General features: G+C 41.2%; 1 protein-coding gene across 1 annotated transcript in view; it reads left to right on the plus strand.

The window, feature by feature from the left end:
* Positions 1 to 7,639: 7,639 nt before the first annotated feature.
* Positions 7,640 to 18,763, plus strand: part of MRPS6 (mitochondrial ribosomal protein S6) — a gene marked incomplete at its 5' end in the record, with an annotated part of 12,113 nt that continues 989 nt past the window's right edge. Inside the window, one exon of the mRNA XM_010023139.1 lies at positions 7,640 to 7,779. Coding sequence (XP_010021441.1) covers positions 7,640 to 7,779 — 140 coding nt within the window. The remainder of the gene's footprint in view (positions 7,780 to 18,763) is intronic.

Here is an 18,763-nt window from a genome sequence, read left to right on the forward strand (position 1 = left end):
CCCCCCTTGATTATTTAGGCTTAATGAAACCTGATAAAATGAATTCACATCTGAAAGGCTTGGGGGACACACAACTTACTTATAGTGTCTGATAAGCTTGGCCTTAGGAAGCTTCTGATAAGTAGACTTCAGCTGACCAGGAGTGTTGCATTGAAGTCAATAATAGAATTTATTGTGGTTGAGATGAGGAGGGTAAGTTTCTCAATGGAGTCTTAAGAAAGGTGTTTAATTGATTCTGAAGTTGTGGCCAACTGTTACAATAAATTTTTCTAGTAATAAAACCTTGAAATGGCCCTGAATCATGGAGGATTTGGTTGCCATTTACTTCAGACTTACAAGACACCTTCTAGAGTTCTTTTTAGAAATTATCAAGAATATCAACTCTAAAATAAGTTAAATTCAGCTAAGTTCAGTGTTGAGACTGAGTTAATCTAACTGTAGCTTGGTATTTAGAGGGTACTTGTATTGCTTGATTTTCAGTTCAGTTTCTTTAATAATTTTCTTTGATCTTAAATAATGAGTTTAAATTTTTTTTTCTTAAAAAATTATATTGTGGAATTTAGATTCTTTGAAAAAAGGTTGATTTTGGAACAGAAGAGATACTAGCATTACTTTGACTTTAAAAGTTGCTGCTGCTTCTGCATCCAAGTCCCTGGGCTTCATATTCACATCAGGTGAAGTTGCTAGTTCCTTGGCTTATACCTAGTTAAAAAGCTAATTAAAGATTGTTTTTCAGGATGGGGTGTTATTTTCACTTCAGACTGAGTCAATTTTGTTCTCTCCCCCAAACTTATTTTTAGTGACTTGCCTGTTATAACTTTCTTGCTATTTGCCAAATCTGTTTCTATAATAGTATCATGCCTTTTTGTTTCAATCAGTCTTTGATGGAAATGCAAAACAGTTATCACATTGAGCAGCACCTGGCTTTCTCCCACTTCTTCCTTATTCTATATTGGGAAACCTCTGTTCCTGCCTAGTGCTGCCCTATATCCAGCTTTTCTTAGACTGATCCCTCCCCACTCTTGTCTGTGTCTGAACTTCCAGGCAGGTGTCCAGAGTCCTCACACTTTTGTTGCTCAGTTTCCGGGCATCCTGATTGCGCTCATCTGTCACATGCAGGCTCTTTTTCACAGGGGTACAGCATGGTTCCCATATCTTCTTTTCCTTGCTTGATCCTACTGCTTTAATCTTTGTTTTGATCTTTTCTGAATAGAACGTATCCTTCAGTGGTTGTACCCCACTTAGGACTGCGGTTCTGTGTTGTTCTTGCTTTTATAGTAATTGCAGCTTTGCATCTTGCACCAGAAGTTCAAGTTTGTTCTCAAGGCAGATAAAGAACAGCCCTGCCACTAGCTGCGTTGTATGCCTGGCTGTGGTTTTTATTAATATTAGCACTGATTTTTTCTTTGCTATCCATTCATGCTGATTATTCTTTCATCTGTTTGCTGTGTATTCTTGTGTACTAAACCAGGGTGTGACAACTGCATGCCTCTTTCCAGCTTCTCCTTGTTTCTCGTTGCAAAGCTCTTTATCTTTCTTATGCCAGTGTTGGTCTTGGCTAGTTCACGAATGTATGTGTGGGGTTTTTAAAATAGTTTTCACTAATACGTTTCTAGTGTTTTATTATGTATTAAATTTATTATTCGGTAGGATCAAGAAGTTGGTTTTTTCCTCTCTTCCTCCCCCCAGTTTTGCTGCTTTTGAATTGCAGCTTTCTTTTAAACATAGATTTTGCGTTTTTTGATTTCGACCTCAGCAAATAATCTCAGAACAACCTTTTGTAACTGTTTAACAACTAAAAAAAGACATAATTTTATCCTACTATTACTACATTGAAGGGGTAATCAAGCTAATTATGATGGATTTCTTTCTAATTTAAGGAGATATGCCCACTGACCTTAAATGCTTCCTGTTGAACTGAATAAGTGGCTAGAAGAACTTGAGTACAGTCCTAGCCCTAAAACTAAGTATTTGGTGTCTCCTTCCTTTTCTCTCTCAACTCTTTTTGGGGGAGCTTTGGTGGCTTCAGAAGACATTTTTTTAGCCAGTTCTGTTTTTTCTATCCCTTTGCCTGATTTTCTGTCCTCTCTTGAGGTCCCTCTGGCCAGCTAACGAGATGGAAAATTGAGCAGTGACACACAGTCCTTTCACATGGCTCTAGTTCCAGCCACAGCTTTGTCCTTCCCTTTAGGATTGGATGGGTGGCTCCTTGTTTTTTCAGAGACATAAGCATTACAAAAGCTTTATTTCAAGCCCTTGCCACGTTTCTGGTCTGTTTCTAAGCTGGTTGATGAGCCGTTGTCTGTTGCCATCATAGTAGTCCACATACTTTTTCTGTTCCCCCATTTTTAGTACACTTGCTGGTTGCCATGTGGGTTCTGTGTGACTGAAAAACCATGCTATAGTTTTTACTCATGCTAGTGGTATATAACTTCCCCTAAAAAAAAAGTTGTTGATACTGTGTTGCAGCACTTGCTGGTTATTACCGTGCGTTCATGGTTTTGATTGTAGGAGGTAATTGTTGGTGCACCCCGTCCATTTCCACGTGCACAGTCGGAGATGAAGAAGGCTCTGCGTTAAACAGCTTTCTGTTCTGTTGGATGATGATTATGCTAAGCTGAAAGACTGGTGAGTAGAGGAGAGCCAGAGGGTGTGGAGGAAGTGCTTAGGGCATGGTGTTCAACTCTCATTTGTGTGATGCTTGGGGATATGTATAATTGATAGGAGTAGTGGAGTTTTAAATAAACTGAACTGGACTCTTGGTGGAAAGGTGCCTGATGATCTCAATGTGCGCTGTTCCTGTGGCATCAGCAGCAGCTGTGTGGGGTCTCCCTGGCAGAGCAGCCACGGGGTATATGTGGCTGCCGTGATCCTCATCCATGGAGAAAGGCAGCAATACACAGAAAGTATGTATGTGACATACCTCTGTTGTGATTGTTTTGCCCGGCAGATACAGGGCTGACATGCTAGTTAACATGTTGCTTCTGGGTAGCTGTAAGTTTAAAAAATGTGGGGGTAGAAAAGCGAGGAATTTTGATGTATAGACAGCACTCCTTCAGTTACTTCTTCCAGGGGCAGTTTTCCAAGGAAGAGCCCGTAGACAGTGTGCAAAGACCTCGTTCCTCTTCCTTCCACAGCTGTCAGGTCCGTAGGGCTGTACCTTTCTAAGACAAGGTAACTGTAGCCGAATGATAGTGAACCAAGTTCACTAGCAAAGTTCACCAAGTTCACTAAGGGTGAAGCCAGTTGAAAGAGCTTGGCTTGACTATGCACGCAAGAGGGGGAACCAGAGCTAGAATTACATACCAGGGCTTACGCGCTCTTGCTAGCGCTTCCTGCTCTCCGGCATGCATGTCCTGGCACTGGCTTCCATTTTCTCCTTTTCTCTCCCACATCTGTGGTACTGGAATTAGTGCTGGCTGTTCAGGAAAAAAATGTTGTGGCTCCTGGGTTGGAGCCAGGCAATACCATTTCCTATGTCCTCAACTGGTCTGGCTCTGAGGCAAACCAAGGAACCTGTGTCTGTGGATATTACGGTTAGCAAAGGCTAGCCTATATATAGTTTGGTGGATGGCTTTAGGAAAGCTATGATAAACCACTATCTTTTTTGGAGAGGAAGAATGAGAGGGAGTACAGTGACAAGCTTTCAAAACCAACAATTAGTTTATGTTTTCAAAGTATGGCCACAAGTGGGGAGGTTGCAAAAACACGTAATATTTTGCAGTCCTTAATGTAGAAATCTGTGGCTTTCTTTTCTTGTTCTTTTTGTTTTGTTTTGTTTTTTAAATACATGGGACTTGATCTTAGGCTTCGTTGTCTTTAGAAACTGCACATCATGTTGGACATGCAGCCACTCGGGGAATGTGCTGATCTGTTGGCATGTAGAAAAGAGACAAAAAGCTTGTGTGTCATTTGAGGCTATGAGGGATGTAGAGGAGTAAGTTCACCCAATAACCTTTAACTTAAATCTGCATGGTTGTTAAGAAGGGTGTGTCAGACAACTCCACCGCTGGACATAGAGCTGTTTGTCTGAAGGTCTCGGTCAATTAAGACCTCTTTTGAACAGAGCTCTGTTTATGGGTCAGCATTTTTTGTGCAAGTGGGAGAAAAGTAACAACAGTCAATGGTATTTTTATTCATTGACCTGACAAATTTCTCCTGGGATAATTGTCTGAGCACCATGGAGGCTTCTCTAACCTAACTGCACACAGCAGGCACAGTGGGAGAAGAATGGCAGATCCTATTGCTTTCCAAGATCGTATTTTCAAGTCTGGGGTTGGACGCACTACAGGTGTGCTGCAGTGCACAAAACATCAAAGCTGGTAGGTTAGCTGCCCTTTCTCTCTAAAATTGCTCATTTCCCTTACTAATGTGGGTAAGTAAAATCCTAATGGTCTATGCCAGATTCTTGTTTTAAAGGAAAAACTTTCTAGTTAGTACTGTGTACCTTGGTGTCTGCTTCACAAACTCAGTTGTTCTTGTTTTCATCTTCTTTCTTGAAACCAGATTTCTGTAGTGATTCTTACAATGTTAAACTATGGATATCACCAGCAGCTCTGTTACCCTAGTGTTTGCCTTGTCTATGTGAAGCTGCTGCTTCAAAAGGAATGAGGGGGTCTCATCAGTAGCTTCTGATTCATACATGTTTGAGTACTGAGATCCTGCATTGATGGAAGCAGCATAAAACCTCTCTAGAGCTTGGGCCAGCATCTCTTGCCTTTGTTCCATGAAAGTCAAGCTAAAACAGCCATAAGGAGCATGGGTAGAAATTCTTCAGGGGGGAAAGTCTTAAGAAAAGGCCTCTGTTCCCTTCTCTCACCTTGTGTTTTGGCATTTGTGGAGTGTGGAGGACATGGTCAAGTAATATCTTCCTCTGGCTGTTACTGATGTTTCTCCAATATCAAAAGTTTGAAAGAACATTTTCCACTATAGCAAAAAAACATGTGGGTGTGATGCAGAGTAAGAGATTCTGTCCTATGCTCTCTCCAAGTAGTATCCTGATAATAATGCCAGCAAGTAGATCTCCTTACATGGCTTTTCTTGATTCTGTTCCTCACCTTCAGTCTTGTTGGCTCAGCCAACAGATTTCAGTCATCCTTCCCACTCCTTGAGTATTGCTCAGAGTACCAAGGGAGTAACATACCATAGCTGCTGCTTCCCAGTTCTTCTCTGATAGTATTTGCTAGTCCTTCTACTTCGGTTTGTAGAGAGAGAGGGGACTGTATGTAAGTGCCTGGTGGTAGTTGTCAGACATATTGGAGGATGAAAAGTAATGCAAAATATGAGGGTATGGAGAAGACTAAGAATTCAAGTCTTAGATGAAGAAAATTCTTTTGTTGATTGGATACTCTCTATTATTTGCATCTAGTATGCAGAGGTATTTGAGAGGAGAGATTTAAAAGGAGGAAAGAATATTAACTTGGTCAGCATCATCAGCTGGAGCATTGGCATGCAAGTGCCTGCATGATTTTACAGAATTGGTTTTACACTATTTTTCTAGCAAAAGGCTGTATAGTTGCAGTCTGCCTGTCCATCTGTCAGTCTCCTTTGTAAGTTTTGAACATGCTGGTTTTGTTCCAGGTGAGCTCTAATGAGTTTTGGAAGTCTCAGAAATTGAGACTCCTGTAACATTTGTGGGAATGTCTTACTTTGTGGCAAGAAGGCAAAAAGAATTGTAAGAATACCAAATTGGTTCTGCACATGTTTTGGGAAAGGAAATCCTAAGCATGAAAGGTGCTTACTTGAAAATCTAATAAGTGATAAGGAGGCAGCAATCCTAGGTCAGTTGCAAAATAGTGTTATTCCTGAGTTTGAACTGAAATACGATTTATATAATCCCTTCATCTTAGCTTTTCACACTGTGACAAGAGATACCTTTAGTTGTAGTGAGAAACAATAACAATAGCTTTAATGCACTGAAGAATGTAGCAACATTTCTTGATGTGTAAACATATTTGTCTGGTCACTGTAATTGTTTTGTAACACAATCTAAACATACATTGGGGGGGGAGGAAATGTCCAGGCATTTTTCTGATTTTGTAACTGTTTAGGCTCTTTTTTTGGAGATCTATTTTCCACACAGTTTGTGCAGCTAAAGAGAGGGGGATAAAATTTCTGATTGATAGTGAGGAGCAGTAGGTGCGATCCCATGATTGGCTCTTGAGTGCCGCAGGGCAGTTAGCCCATGGAAACAAGAAAAGGTTTCAGTCTCTCTGTACTTCAGGTCTTTCAAAGAGCAGTCAATGTTTGCAGAGAGTCATGTGTTGAACATCTCTATTCTGTATTTAGAGGCTCTTTCATATCCTATTGTATCCTCAGAAAAATGAAAGAGAAATTTCACGTGCTGGAGCATGGGCTGCACTGTATGTTGTGAGATTCTGGTACCATCTTTTTCCAGAGATTTCCATTATGAGATCTGGACATTAAATAACCTTTTTTTCTTAGTCAAGTTGTAGATCTCTGCTTTAGAATTAGGAAACTTAACTTTCAGTCATCCTATGTATAAAGCAATTGAAGACTTACACAAGTTTTCTTGTGGCCGAGAAGGGAAGTGAAATTATTATGGTGGTCTGATTTAATAAAATAAAATCTGAAAAAAGCTGAAAATCAGCTCTTTAATTACTTTTCCCTTTACAGCCTTTGACATCTCTCTGGACAAGTAGACTTGGGAATGTATCTTGATATGAAATGTTGCAAGGAACACAGAAGAAGGCTATAGAGTTTGATTTGTGTTCAGCTGGACATCCATTTAGCTTCCTTTCTCTGTAGGAGACCTGTTTCTTAAAATACTTCCTGTTGCTAAGAGTGTGTAAGTTTGCTGTTGTCTTCAAAACATTCTAATTCATACTTTATTAACATTTTCATAGATACTGTCGAGTGTCATTACCAAAATGATTCAGCGCTCTAAAGAGCCCTGATATGCAGTGAGCAAGAAAACATTGCATCTGTTTTACCTACTGTTTTTTGGCTGCCTGTCCCTCAAACTTGTTTTTCTAAGGAGTGAAATCTCTGCATGATAGACTAATTACTGCACGTCAGTTCCTTAAGTTTTAAAAAGGCTTGGATGTCAGCTAGGCAAAAGTAATGAGATGTGCAGTGATTTAGCAATGGGTCCAAATATCTATTACACACGTGCAGTTGAAAGGACAATGTAAAATGAATAGAGTGCTAACTGTTGTCTCTGTAGCAAGCCGAGGGTTGGTATTCCCTCCACACTGTTCACTGCTGTTGTGGTGAACAGTGTTAATGAGCACAGATGGTCCAGGGACCTTAAAACTGTTGCCAATTCATAATTGCTCTTTGCCATATATATTTACTTACACCTGTGCCGGTGTCAGCGGAAGTGATAACCAGGTAAGTTAAATCCATTAACTATTTCATTTTTCCTGTTGTTGTTGGGAAACTTTGACTTCGAATTGTTGGAAACTTTCCTGTTGCCGTAATTCACAGAAGAATTGGCTGTTTGTTCTTAAAAACTTTCTTCTTTAGGAGGATGTTGCCTTCTGCTTCCACTTTGCCCTCCCAGGTTACAGAATAATCTCTTCCAGCACTGTGCCATGCAAGTACAGGTGTCCTTTTAATCACATAATAAGAATAATCAGATTTATGTACATTTCCCACTTTCTTTTTTCTTTTAAAGCCTGAGACTGCAGCTGTGCTGAAGCGCACTGTTGAGGCTCTTATGGAGAGAGGAGCCGTTGTGAGGAACCTAGAAAACCTGGGAGAAAGGTCTCTACCTTACAGAATCTCCAAGCACAAGGAGCGCCACAGAAGAGGAGGGTATGCACAATGCCTTTTTCCTAAAAGCCCTTTAAGTGCTCTTTTAAAATGTACATAAATAACTCTCATTGTTTGGTCTTCCTTGTGCTTTTTGGGAGTGTGCTTGTAATGCGTGTGATCTTGGTATGGTGGTGTGTGGCAGTATCTCTGTGTGTGTGTGTTCTGCTTCAAGTGTTTTGTGTCTTTTATTCTGTGTGGTGTCGGCTTTTTGTTAGTGTTTAGTCGTCATGTTACAAGTAGCCTGAGTCCAGGCCTTCAGAGCTACTTCCCCCAAGTACACAATGTTGTTCTGTTATGTCATTTTTACGTAATTATTTTCCAAGCTAGTTGGGCTGTTTACTGATAGAAGTCGTACTTAATCTGCTGGTTGGTAATTGGCAGGATTGATTCTTTAATACTTCTGAACTAAATAAATGTTAATTACCATGTGCACCCTGTAAAACTTGCTTGTGTTTCTGATACGTTTTTTGTTGAGGATGTTGTTTATTGGAAGTACAATAAATGTAAATGAAACTGAGATTTGGCATCTCGGATGCCAGGCTTCCCCTCCAGTGCAGGAGGAAGGTGCTGTGGATCTCATTCCCTGCTTGCTTATGCCAGTGTGTTGTTGCTCCTAAGGCTACCTCCGAAATGGATGCTGGCTCTGGGATGCTGGCTCTCGCAAGGACTGAGAAATGTTGCTAAGCAACCCGTGCTGCGCTGGGGCCGCCTGCAGTAATCAAAATAACAATTAGCGATGCGCTCCTCCTAATCCCTGTAATGCAGCTGTGCTTAATCTTGGGTGCTTGGCCAACCTACCTACCATCTTCCTTGAGGAGCATTTGGCACTAGGAAAGGTGAGGTGACTCCAGAGGTGCACCTTTTGTGAAGCCCTTCTTGGATCATCTCCCTGGGGGGGTGACTCATGGTTTTACTCCCTCTTCTGAGGACCTCTTCGTTTTCCTGTGGAGTGGGAGTGGTGACAGCTCCCAGTTAAAGCAGACTGACAGAAAGGGCAGGGGAGGAAATTTCCACCATGTGCCTATTGCTTAGCTGAAAGCAATGGCATGTGGTAGTGACTGTTCTGTGCTCCTGCTCCAGGGTATCCTTCAAAACATGGCTTAATCCTGCGAGTTTTGCATTTTAGGCTGAAGTCTTGTTGCCTGCACACAGGAGCTAATCAAAGCCTTGTCTCAAGACAGTTACTAATTACCTTATCCTTCTGTTGGAGTAGAAGCCTTTTATAAACAATAGTCTTTTCTGATGGCTTCAGCAGAACAAGGAGCAGGTGTTACTCTCCTTGTACAAGCGGAGAGCTAAGGCAGAAGACTAAGTTCCGCTAATTTTGGATGCTGAAGTTGGGAGTTTTAGCTTCTAGAATTTTTTTATCCCTAGAGTACTTAGCACTCTAACCTTTCACCACTTTGGATGTCCACTTGGCTTGGGTGGCAGTGCTGCAGGTCAGGTCTTAGGTTCTTCAACAAGGAAACCACTTCAGGAGAAGACAGTAACCAGCATCACAAGAACTGTGTAGCAGAGATTAATAGAAGCCATTTCTCCAGGGCATCTTTCAGACATGTAAACTAGCTTAACTCACTTACTGTAGCAGATTACGTACTTAGTAAGTAGGACGATCTGTAGGCTATCTCTCTAATTTTCAGAGTTCTCAGAGCAGATGTGTCCTGTGTTCTGAATGAGGCAAGGGTTTACCAGCAAATAATTGCTATCATGTCTTGAAACACGGGCAGGAAGCCATCAGGTTAATGTTGCCATTGCTGTTCCTCCTCCACCTCCCAGTTTAAGTGTCTCTAAATATTTAGCAGTCATTCTGCTTGCCCTGGGTTTGAATATGACAGTTCCCTCCCCTAAATTGCTTGGTTTCTTGAGCAAGAAAAGTGTTTGAGAGAAGTTATTACTATAGGAAAACATTGCTTTGTGTGAGAAAATTCAAGGAGACATGGGATATAACAAGGGGAAGCAGCAGGCAGTTTCAGTACCTGGCGGTGTGGGAGAATCGTATTCTGATATTGCTAGGGAGATGGCAGTTCAGTGTACAGGTATGGTGGATTCCTCATGTAGCAGCCAATATTTTATATGGTCTGGAGAGTAAGTTAATCAGGATATTAAACGTAACCTAGGAACAGGGAGTGAAAAGTCAGTTCTTGATCCACCTTATAAAATTAGCTGGTTAAACTTTACAGCATCTGTAAAAAGTAATAATTCTTTTTAAGAGGACAAAGTTAAAAATAATAAAAAATAAAAGGGTTTTCAAGATGCCTCACTGAGATTAATACACACCTGTATTTACTGGGAAATCCTGAGGTATTTTCTCCTTCACAGACAATTTTTAATTCTGCCTGTGTTCCCTTTCTTAGCAAGGTAGTGTAGAGTGGTGTAGTAAGTAGTACAGAGCGTGGCACCTTTTCCTTAGTCTGGGCTTTTTCTGAAGTAACTTAAAGGACTTCTGTGAGAGTTCAAACGATACTGTGTGTCTGGGGTGGAGAGTGTTAAATCTTTCAAAAGCTTGTAATATTTCTGTTTGCCTTTTTTTTAAAGTTTTGTGATTCTTAGCAGAGTTTATTTTCCAATAGTATGTAGATGGGTGGACATTTAAGATGTACACTGAATCTGTTGCTTCCTTGGACCTCCTGTCTGGTGAAGTATATAGAAGTAAGTGGAAGTCAAGAGCTGTAGCAACAAATGGTATGAAAATTAGTGCAATACAATAGTCATAGCATGGGTCACGGCTTAATAGCATGCCTGTTAGAGACAGCCCCTGTCCTAGTGACTTCTGCACGAGCAGTCTTCCTGTCACTCAGGATGGCATGGAATTCCCCCACCTGGGTGGGGTGTTTGAGTGAAAAACAAAACAAAGAGCAAAGCAACCTTCCTCACCAGCATAGCTTTGCTCCCTTATAAAACTCCTGGTGCTACCCAAGCTGTCTCTTAACCTCAAATTAGGGGCCACCAGCAGGGCAACACCAGCTATTCACAGGTCAACTGTCTGTAGTCAATCCTTCTCCCAGGAGAACAGCGCTTCTTCATTAAGTTGATTCAATTTTTAACTGCAGTTCAAGTCTTTATATACAGCATATCATAAAACTGAGTGACACCAAAAGGACACACAAATGTGATGTGCACAGCAAAGCTACTGCTGGACTTAGCCTGGTTCTGGTGGTGGTTTTGGTGAACAATTAAGAATTAAACTGGAAAATACATATTCATAAGTCAGTAGGGAGGATTGTTGCCTCCTTAATAAAGTGCTTCTTCCTCTGAGTTGTGTAGAGCTTCAGCATCATCTGTCTCAGGTATACTGCATTACAGGCATGTTACAAATTTAAGAATATCAAGGAGGCTTTACAAAGAATGAGAATTCTACTGCGAATCGATCTGTAAAGCTGAGATTTTTCAAAGCTTGCCATAGGGGACTGTGGTCCACAGTTGTCACTGGAGTGAGCAGGGTTACTCTCCAGGCACCTTTGAAGACCTCAGATCATATGTGTAACTGGCTTGTTTCTTTTCAATGCCTCTCTTTTGGCAGAAAACACACTTTTTTTTTTGGGGGGGGGGACCCAGTATTGACAGCTTTTGCATTTAACTGGTTATGAAAATAGTATGTTTCAGAAAGTGTGTGGATATATCTGAGTATTCAAACTTTTAAATCACTGGCTTATTGATACTAGACTGAAGTTGAATTAGCTACTAATTCGCATTTATGGTATTGCAGAACATTAATATTTCATTTTTAAAGTATTTAAAAGTGCGATTTAAAAATTGTAACAAATACTTTTCACCTTATAGATGAATAAAATATGACAAGGACACATTGTTTCCAGTGTAGGCTAGGTATGTAATTTTAGTTGAGGCATTAAGACTGAGTAACTTGTCCATGGGCAGTGTCTTTCTGAAAAAAGAGTGGGAGAATGTAAATAAGGATTACCAACATTTTTCCTACTGGGCTTTAGACTTGTGCCAACTATTTGTTTCACTTGCCACTACTTGTTTATCATTTTTAATGAGTTGTTTTTAAATTGCTTTTAGCACTGTGCATTTCTTTTTTTTAAATATTGTATTACTTGCACTGGGAGGCGCTTATTTCTGGAACAAACAAAAGTCAACTGATTTAAATAAGGTGTGGACTGGTGTTTGAATTCAAGGAATGTTAAACTCTGGATTTGTTTGCTGTTTTGGACAATACAGAAGCACTGAATCCCTCAAAGCAGCTTTCAAATAAAGGGTCCAGACCAGAGCTGTGTGATGACATTGCAGAGCCACTGCGCATATTTGGTCAGTGCTAAAGTGGAGAACATGGCAACTGGTTGTAAAATGATAGATCTCAGTAGCACAGTCTGTGGGTTTGCACTTTGTGGCATACCTGTTTTCTTTGGCCTTGCCAGGCTATGCCTTAATCATATGCTTGTGACACTTCATGCTTCAGGGCATCAGATAAAGAGGGTGGTTTGGGGGACGCGGTTGGTATGTCGGATATTTTTACTTCAAGGGAGATGTACAAGGGTGGCTACAAAACAGCTCTTTAAAGAAATAAGGTTCAGAGACTCCTTTGAAAAGGTAATGACTATCACTTTTTGCAGACCAGGAGTCTATGCCCTAGAGATTTGTTGTAAGTGATTTTATTCCACCCCTCCCCCAAACGTTGCTTCCATTGTTATTTTTGTTATCTCTCTTGTAGAAAGGCTGATATACATCAGCCTGGGCAGTGCTCAGATTAAGTGCAGTTTTGTAAATCAATAGAGCACTGTGGCCTTTCCCTTCTATTTTGTTTTGTATGTGTGTGTGCTTTCCCCTATTACATCTACCTGTAATACAGTGATGTTTTTAGACCTTTCTCCCCACACCATTATTTTACTTCCTTTATTTGTGAATTCTCCAGCTAAACTGTGTGTAATTCTGATTATTCATAACAATTTCCATGTTCTATTTGCCAGTTTTTCATTGCCTTGTGGGTTTTTTTCTCCTTTCAGATTTGATTTTGAAAAGATGGCAATTTTCTTTTGTTATTTGCTTGCTTGTCTCTTCGTCTTTTTGTTTTGCTGTTCACTCCCAGTTATCTCATCAGCCCACTTGTTCTCCGAAATAGCAAACTCGGGTCTTACTTTTGTTCATGACAAATTGTATTTTGGAAGCTTGTGCATGGGGAATTTTCTGTAGGAGGTGTGCAGGGACCCTGGTGATTGCCAGTGTCCACTGAGGAGCACTGGATGTACACTGGTAGCACCTAATGGGATTAGCAGTCAGAAATCCAGGCTGCCACTTCAATTCTGCTGTGGAATTGTTTGTGTCATAAGGGAAAATGTCAAGGTGAAGAGGTCCTTTCCCAAGGATGCAGTGTGATCTTAACTTGGCTTCCAGGTCTTCCAGTGCTGCAATTGCTCCCCAGGAGCTGGGAGCACTGAACTTCAGTACCAACTTCCCCTCTGCTATGATGAGGAAGGCTTGGGGACTGTCCCGGTCTTGCAGTGGTAGTTTAGGGTCTAAAGCAGTTGGTCCTCCTGTGAGACCAGCTTATGTTTTGCCTTCGTTATGTTGTGTGTGACATAACGTTGCTTTGCCAAAACATGTGCTCAGGAGAAGCGGGCACAACTAATTTCTTGGTGCCTCAGTGGAATAGCTAATTACAATAGGAGTAGTTCAGCAATTGAGCATGGTGTTAAGACATGTGGATATTGTGGAAATGTATCTATGTAAATTACGTTGCAAGTTCAAACTTCTCCTCTTACCGTAAAGTAGCTGAGCTACTATACTCACGCAACGTATTTTTAAACAAGCAGCTTGTGGCCAAATAGTGTGGAGACAAAAGATGCTGAAGTGCCTTCCAATAATCCACGTGGTCTGGATGTGATTTTATTGACTTTGTAAGAGTAAAATAATAGTTACCCATCAGAACTGTTTTCTGGAGTGTTTACAAGTTTTAACAACCCTTCTCTTCTTCCCACCCCCTAGTAAAATACAAACTATTGCATAAGGGACTTCATTTGGCAGATAAATGTACTGACATGTTTAGCTCCACTCAGGTTAGACTCTTTTGATGATTTCCATGGCTGCTGAAGACCAAAGAGGAGGAAAGAAAAACAGATGAAAGGGGTTGCAAGCTTTCCTTTCTTAATAACAGCAAACTAAATTTATAGCTAATGCACAACCTGTATTATTTCTATTCAGATTTTAGAACATCTTGATCTGTTTCAGCAAAAAATGAGTTCAGGGTCTGTAATGCACTTGGATGCGAACAAAACTAGTTTGAATACTTGAGTATTATGCACATTTGTAGTATTTTCTGCTAAATTGATTGTCTTCTTCCACTAGATGGGGCTTTCTTCATTGATGAGTTGAATCATTACTTTTCCTTCAAATGCTGTTGCCTACATGCACATACACGTAAGCGTGGATGTGCCTCAAGTATCAGAGCCATGAAATGTCTTTTTTTCCCCTTCACCTTACCTGTGGGAATGCAACTTGCAATTCTGGTGCTTTTCAGAAGGAATGGCACTGTGCAATAACATGTGCTGTTGAGGTACCAGTGTCATTCTCCGATGCACTGAATTCTGTTAGCATCCTTGTGTAAGCACACTGATTGTGATGGCCAGTCCCAAATAGTGGGCTTGGTGGAGTGGCTATCAGTCACCATTTTGGTTTTTTTTTTTAAGCTGTAAATTATACAGAGGGCAGAGAAGTGACATGAGCAGAATTAATACTTGCTGTGTAACTTCAGTCCTGCTCATAACAGTTTTTCAAATGCAGCCCAGTGAAGCATGACTTTTCAGATACACAGAATAGGTCAGGCTGGTTTCTCTTTTGCAGTGTAACTGTTTTTATTTCTTGCAACGCTGCAAAATGCCTTTCCGTTATTTAATTAGCTTAATAACAGTCATCTACGTATAGAATTTGGCAAATGGAATTTCTGAAGGCTGTGGACTGTAAAATGTATTTTTCCCCGAAGTACTTGTTCATTGCGTAATTGCTGTGGCATGGTCTAGTTTCTAAGGCGCCAGCTTTTGGTCTTGATCAGGTACTTTGCGGCCCTTGTGATTTTCAAGGGACTTCCAATTAGTCTGTATGCATTTTCTAAAAGCTAAAAGTAACGTGTACTAGTCCTTCCAGCTACAAAATGATAATCTTTCTGAGCATGAACTTGCCTGCCTGCCCTGCTGGGGACGGGTAGCTACCACAAGAGTTGAGTAGAAAAGTGAACTACCTCTCTTCAGAGCAACACAGTGGTTCTAAAGATGGAAGTGATCTTTCAGGTAGCAAAAAAACTTTGTTTATATAGGATTACCTTCTGAGAACGGAAGTCCAGGTGCTCTCACATGAGTGCTGCAGCTTGCTTTCCCCCAGACGGTTTCCTGTTTCCCTGTTCAATGCTTCACCTCTACCTGTTCATCAGAACACTTTCTTTCCTTTGTATCTTCCACTTCCCCACTCGGGAAGTTTACATACACTTATTGCCACTATGTAAAGGAAAATTCAAGCATACAGATGTGTTTTGGGCACAACCATGGGACCACACATGCTCTTGCAAGTCCACTGTATGTGTGCTTTTCCCTCTGCTCCCCAGACTGACAGAGCCATATTCTAGGAGGATTTCAAAGTGAGTATTAATCTAGGTGCTTTTCAGAGTTGTTTGAAGTCCTAGAGTGTCCATTTGAAAGCAAAATGTTTGGGTATCCTTAGGACTTGGTTCAAACAATTTCTGGGTTGAATATGTTTAAAAGGATAAATGAAACCTGGCCTTTTCCCCTCTCTTTTCTCCTTCTCTCTCATCTGCAAAGACACATCCTCCTTTGTTTGAGATCATATATCATGTTGGGGGGTTTTTGGGTGTTTTTTGGTTTTTTTTTTTTTTTTTTCTTCTTCCATTTAATGCATTGTTTTAGTATGTTTCACTCAGCTCTCCTGTATTTAAATCATCCTTCTATTTACAGTTAAGCAGGATGACAAAAATAACTGTGGTCTCGTAGTCAATCAGTGGAATTTTCCTGCATTTCTCGCCTGATGACTTGGCTGACTCCTAGAGAACCTAAATGCTTTTGCATTTTTGCTTGCAAGAACAAGGTGGTTTCCCTCCTGCATTCCTGTATTTTTCCCTATCTGTAAGTCTTACTGGGATTTGGTTTTGTTTACTATACAAACTGTAGCTACAGCATTGTGTATTGGGTCACAGATCACTGCCTGAAATGAAGGTTGCTGCATGCCTCATTGAGGGTGGGTTAAAAAAACCCCATGGCCTCGTGACAGCCAATTTAAATGTGTATATTTGGGGGGGAAGAGGTTCCAGATCCCCTCAGGGCTTGTATTGTCAATTGTGTTTGGTTATTGCTTTAGCAGCCGTTAGTTTCTTCCCTTTCTTTAAAGAAGAAATAATATTTCTTACGCTGGCCCTCTTTTCCTTCTCTCTTTTTTTGGCACAGGAAGGCAATCATTGCTTGTTAACATCGAAGAGTGGTGGTGGTTTTTAAAAACTTGCATTGTCCCCAATTACTGCAGTCCTGTACCCTCAGATAAAATACCTATTCTGCGAGGAGTCATAAAGATATGCTGTAACAGCTCATCCTCCCATCCCCCCCTTCTCCTTCAGTTATCAACAGTGCGTCAGTGGAAATTTCCACCATTTGCTAATGTGAGAGAAAGCACTAAGTTGCAAAGCAGCCTTTGGAGGAAAAAAAACTATTGCCGTTTTAGGAACACAATGAAAAGCAGCATACAACTTGCAAGCAGAAATCAAATTAAATGCTTGAGAAACAGAGAGATAAAATAGTGTGGCAGAGAGCACGGATTGCAATCCAAATGAACGCTTCTGCTAAGGGAAAGGGGACGTGAAAGTGGTGGTGGATCACCAGCTAGATTTTTCTCCCCCCATCCTCCTTCCTGTTAGTTGCAACTGTGAGAGGATTTGGAAGGCTTCTTCCCAAGGAGAAGAGTAAAGTGTCATCTGTTAAATTTACCAGTGGCTTTTAATGGCTTTAACAGAAAATATGACTTTCCTTTTTTAAGGAGTGTGCATCCTTCAGATTTTGCTATGCAGTATTTCTAATGAATTGCCCAAGCTTAAAAATTGTTTCTCTCCCTAAACTTTTAACCAGGTGGCATCTCTTAATTCTGGAGACCAGAAAACAGTAGGCTGTTTGGTTTTCCAAATATATTAAGCAAAATCCTGTTCCCGATTGAAGCCTGTGAGTATTTGTGTGGCAGACTGGGCCCACCAGAGTTCCTCCAAATCTGTCCTGGGGCAAATTATTCCTATAGCTTTCAGTAGCCTTGCTGCAGTCGGAGGAGCAGCACCTTCGCTGACGTGACCTGGCACTGATCCCTTGGCTTCAGAGATGCTAGGCCACAGCCCACACTGGCTGGGCATCTGTTCTGGAGCATTCATTGCTTCAGTATGGGCTGCAGGGAGATTATTTTTGCCAACAGACCCCTTGAGGACCAGAATTCAGTGCTTCAGTCTGGCCTTCCTGAAAAAGGCTTCAGAGATGAATTGTGCCTATTAATGCAGATGCCTGTGTAAGAGGCTCAGGACTAGGATGTAGATTTAGGTTAGATATTAGGAAGAAATTCTTTACTGTGAGGGCAGTGAGCCACTGGCAAAGGTTGCCCAGAGAAGCTGTGGCTGCCCCATCCCTGGCAGTGGTCAAGGACAGGCTGGACGGGGCTTGGAGCAACCTGGTCTAGTGGAAGGTGTCCCTGCCCATGGCAGGGGGTTGGAACTAGGTGATCTTTAAGGTCCCTTCCAACCCAAACCATTCTGTGATTCTGTGTCTGGCTAAGGAGAGAAGCGTCTTCATCATGTTTTCCATAGGTGGATTCCACCCCTGTGCAGTAATCTAGCATATGTTGCTTGAATCATTTCTGGCCCAAGGGGTCTTCTCTGTGTGTAGTGGTTTTGATGTAGCACATTTAGTTGGATGAAAATGAGTTCCATGCAGCATAAAGAACATGAGTATGTTCATTGTTCATGACCCCATCTCCTGTATTTCCTGTTCAGAGTCCCAGTTCAGCTTCTGGTTTTGGGAACTTACCCTCCAACATTATCTTTATGAAGATGGACTATTGTTGGCTTAGTAAGAATCCATACCTCTTACAGAACGAAGTCCTCTCTGTTAGGTACAGTTGCTAAATCAAACTGGATGCTTGGTCTTGCTGGGGTAATACGACTTCAGTTAAGGGATATCGCTTTCAGGTTATACTGGTGCTTCATGGGGAGGTGTGCTTGAGTGGACTAGGAGGAAAGGGGAGCTTTCATAAGAGGATGTGTAAAGATGAAAATGAAATAGCTAGGTGGGAAGTGCTGTGCTGCACATTTAGCCTTTAAATTATTGATAGTATTGGAAATGAGTGGTTAGTTCTCTTCAGCTGGATTTCTGAGCCAGTTGTAGTGTCTTTATTGTAGTTAGTGCCATGCCAATGCAGTCGAATGTGTTACAGTTACAGCTCTGCTGACAGTGCTAGTTCATACACAGCATTTCGAGGAAGGACAGATGGCCAGTGACGTGGCTCACTCATTTATTTTCTTTTTACATTAGTATGATGGCTGCCACTAGGTCGCTCATAACTGGCAGGAATAGTAGACCTGATGTTGCTACTGAATTTAAGGTACACTTCATTAAAAGACATGATCTGAGTTTGCATATCTGAGATTAAGGTAATGTGCAGTTGTGTCCCTTGTCTGTAATGGGACTCCTGAATCGCAGTGCACAGCTTTGCTGGTTTGGGTGTACTGGAGTTTTAAAAGCCTCTTTCAAAATTATAGTTGAGCTCAGGAAGAAAGTGCAGCTCTTCAGCAAAGGAGCTTCACTGGAGTGGTAACCTCGGTGACCTAAGATATTAATGGGGAGCAATGTTCTCTTTCCCATAGGTAGGTGGTTGGCTTTCTCTTTATAGATGTCAAAGATAGCTGTGTGGTGGGCAGGAAGCACTTACCTGAAACAGGGTGTTTTATACGTGCTGTGCATGTGTGGAAGTAAGACTTTTTCAGTCCCACCAAGTTCAGCAG

This window comes from Nestor notabilis, unplaced genomic scaffold (assembly GCF_000696875.1).
Source record: "Nestor notabilis isolate BGI_N333 unplaced genomic scaffold, ASM69687v1 scaffold6521, whole genome shotgun sequence".
Taxonomy (NCBI): Eukaryota; Metazoa; Chordata; class Aves; order Psittaciformes; family Psittacidae; genus Nestor; species Nestor notabilis.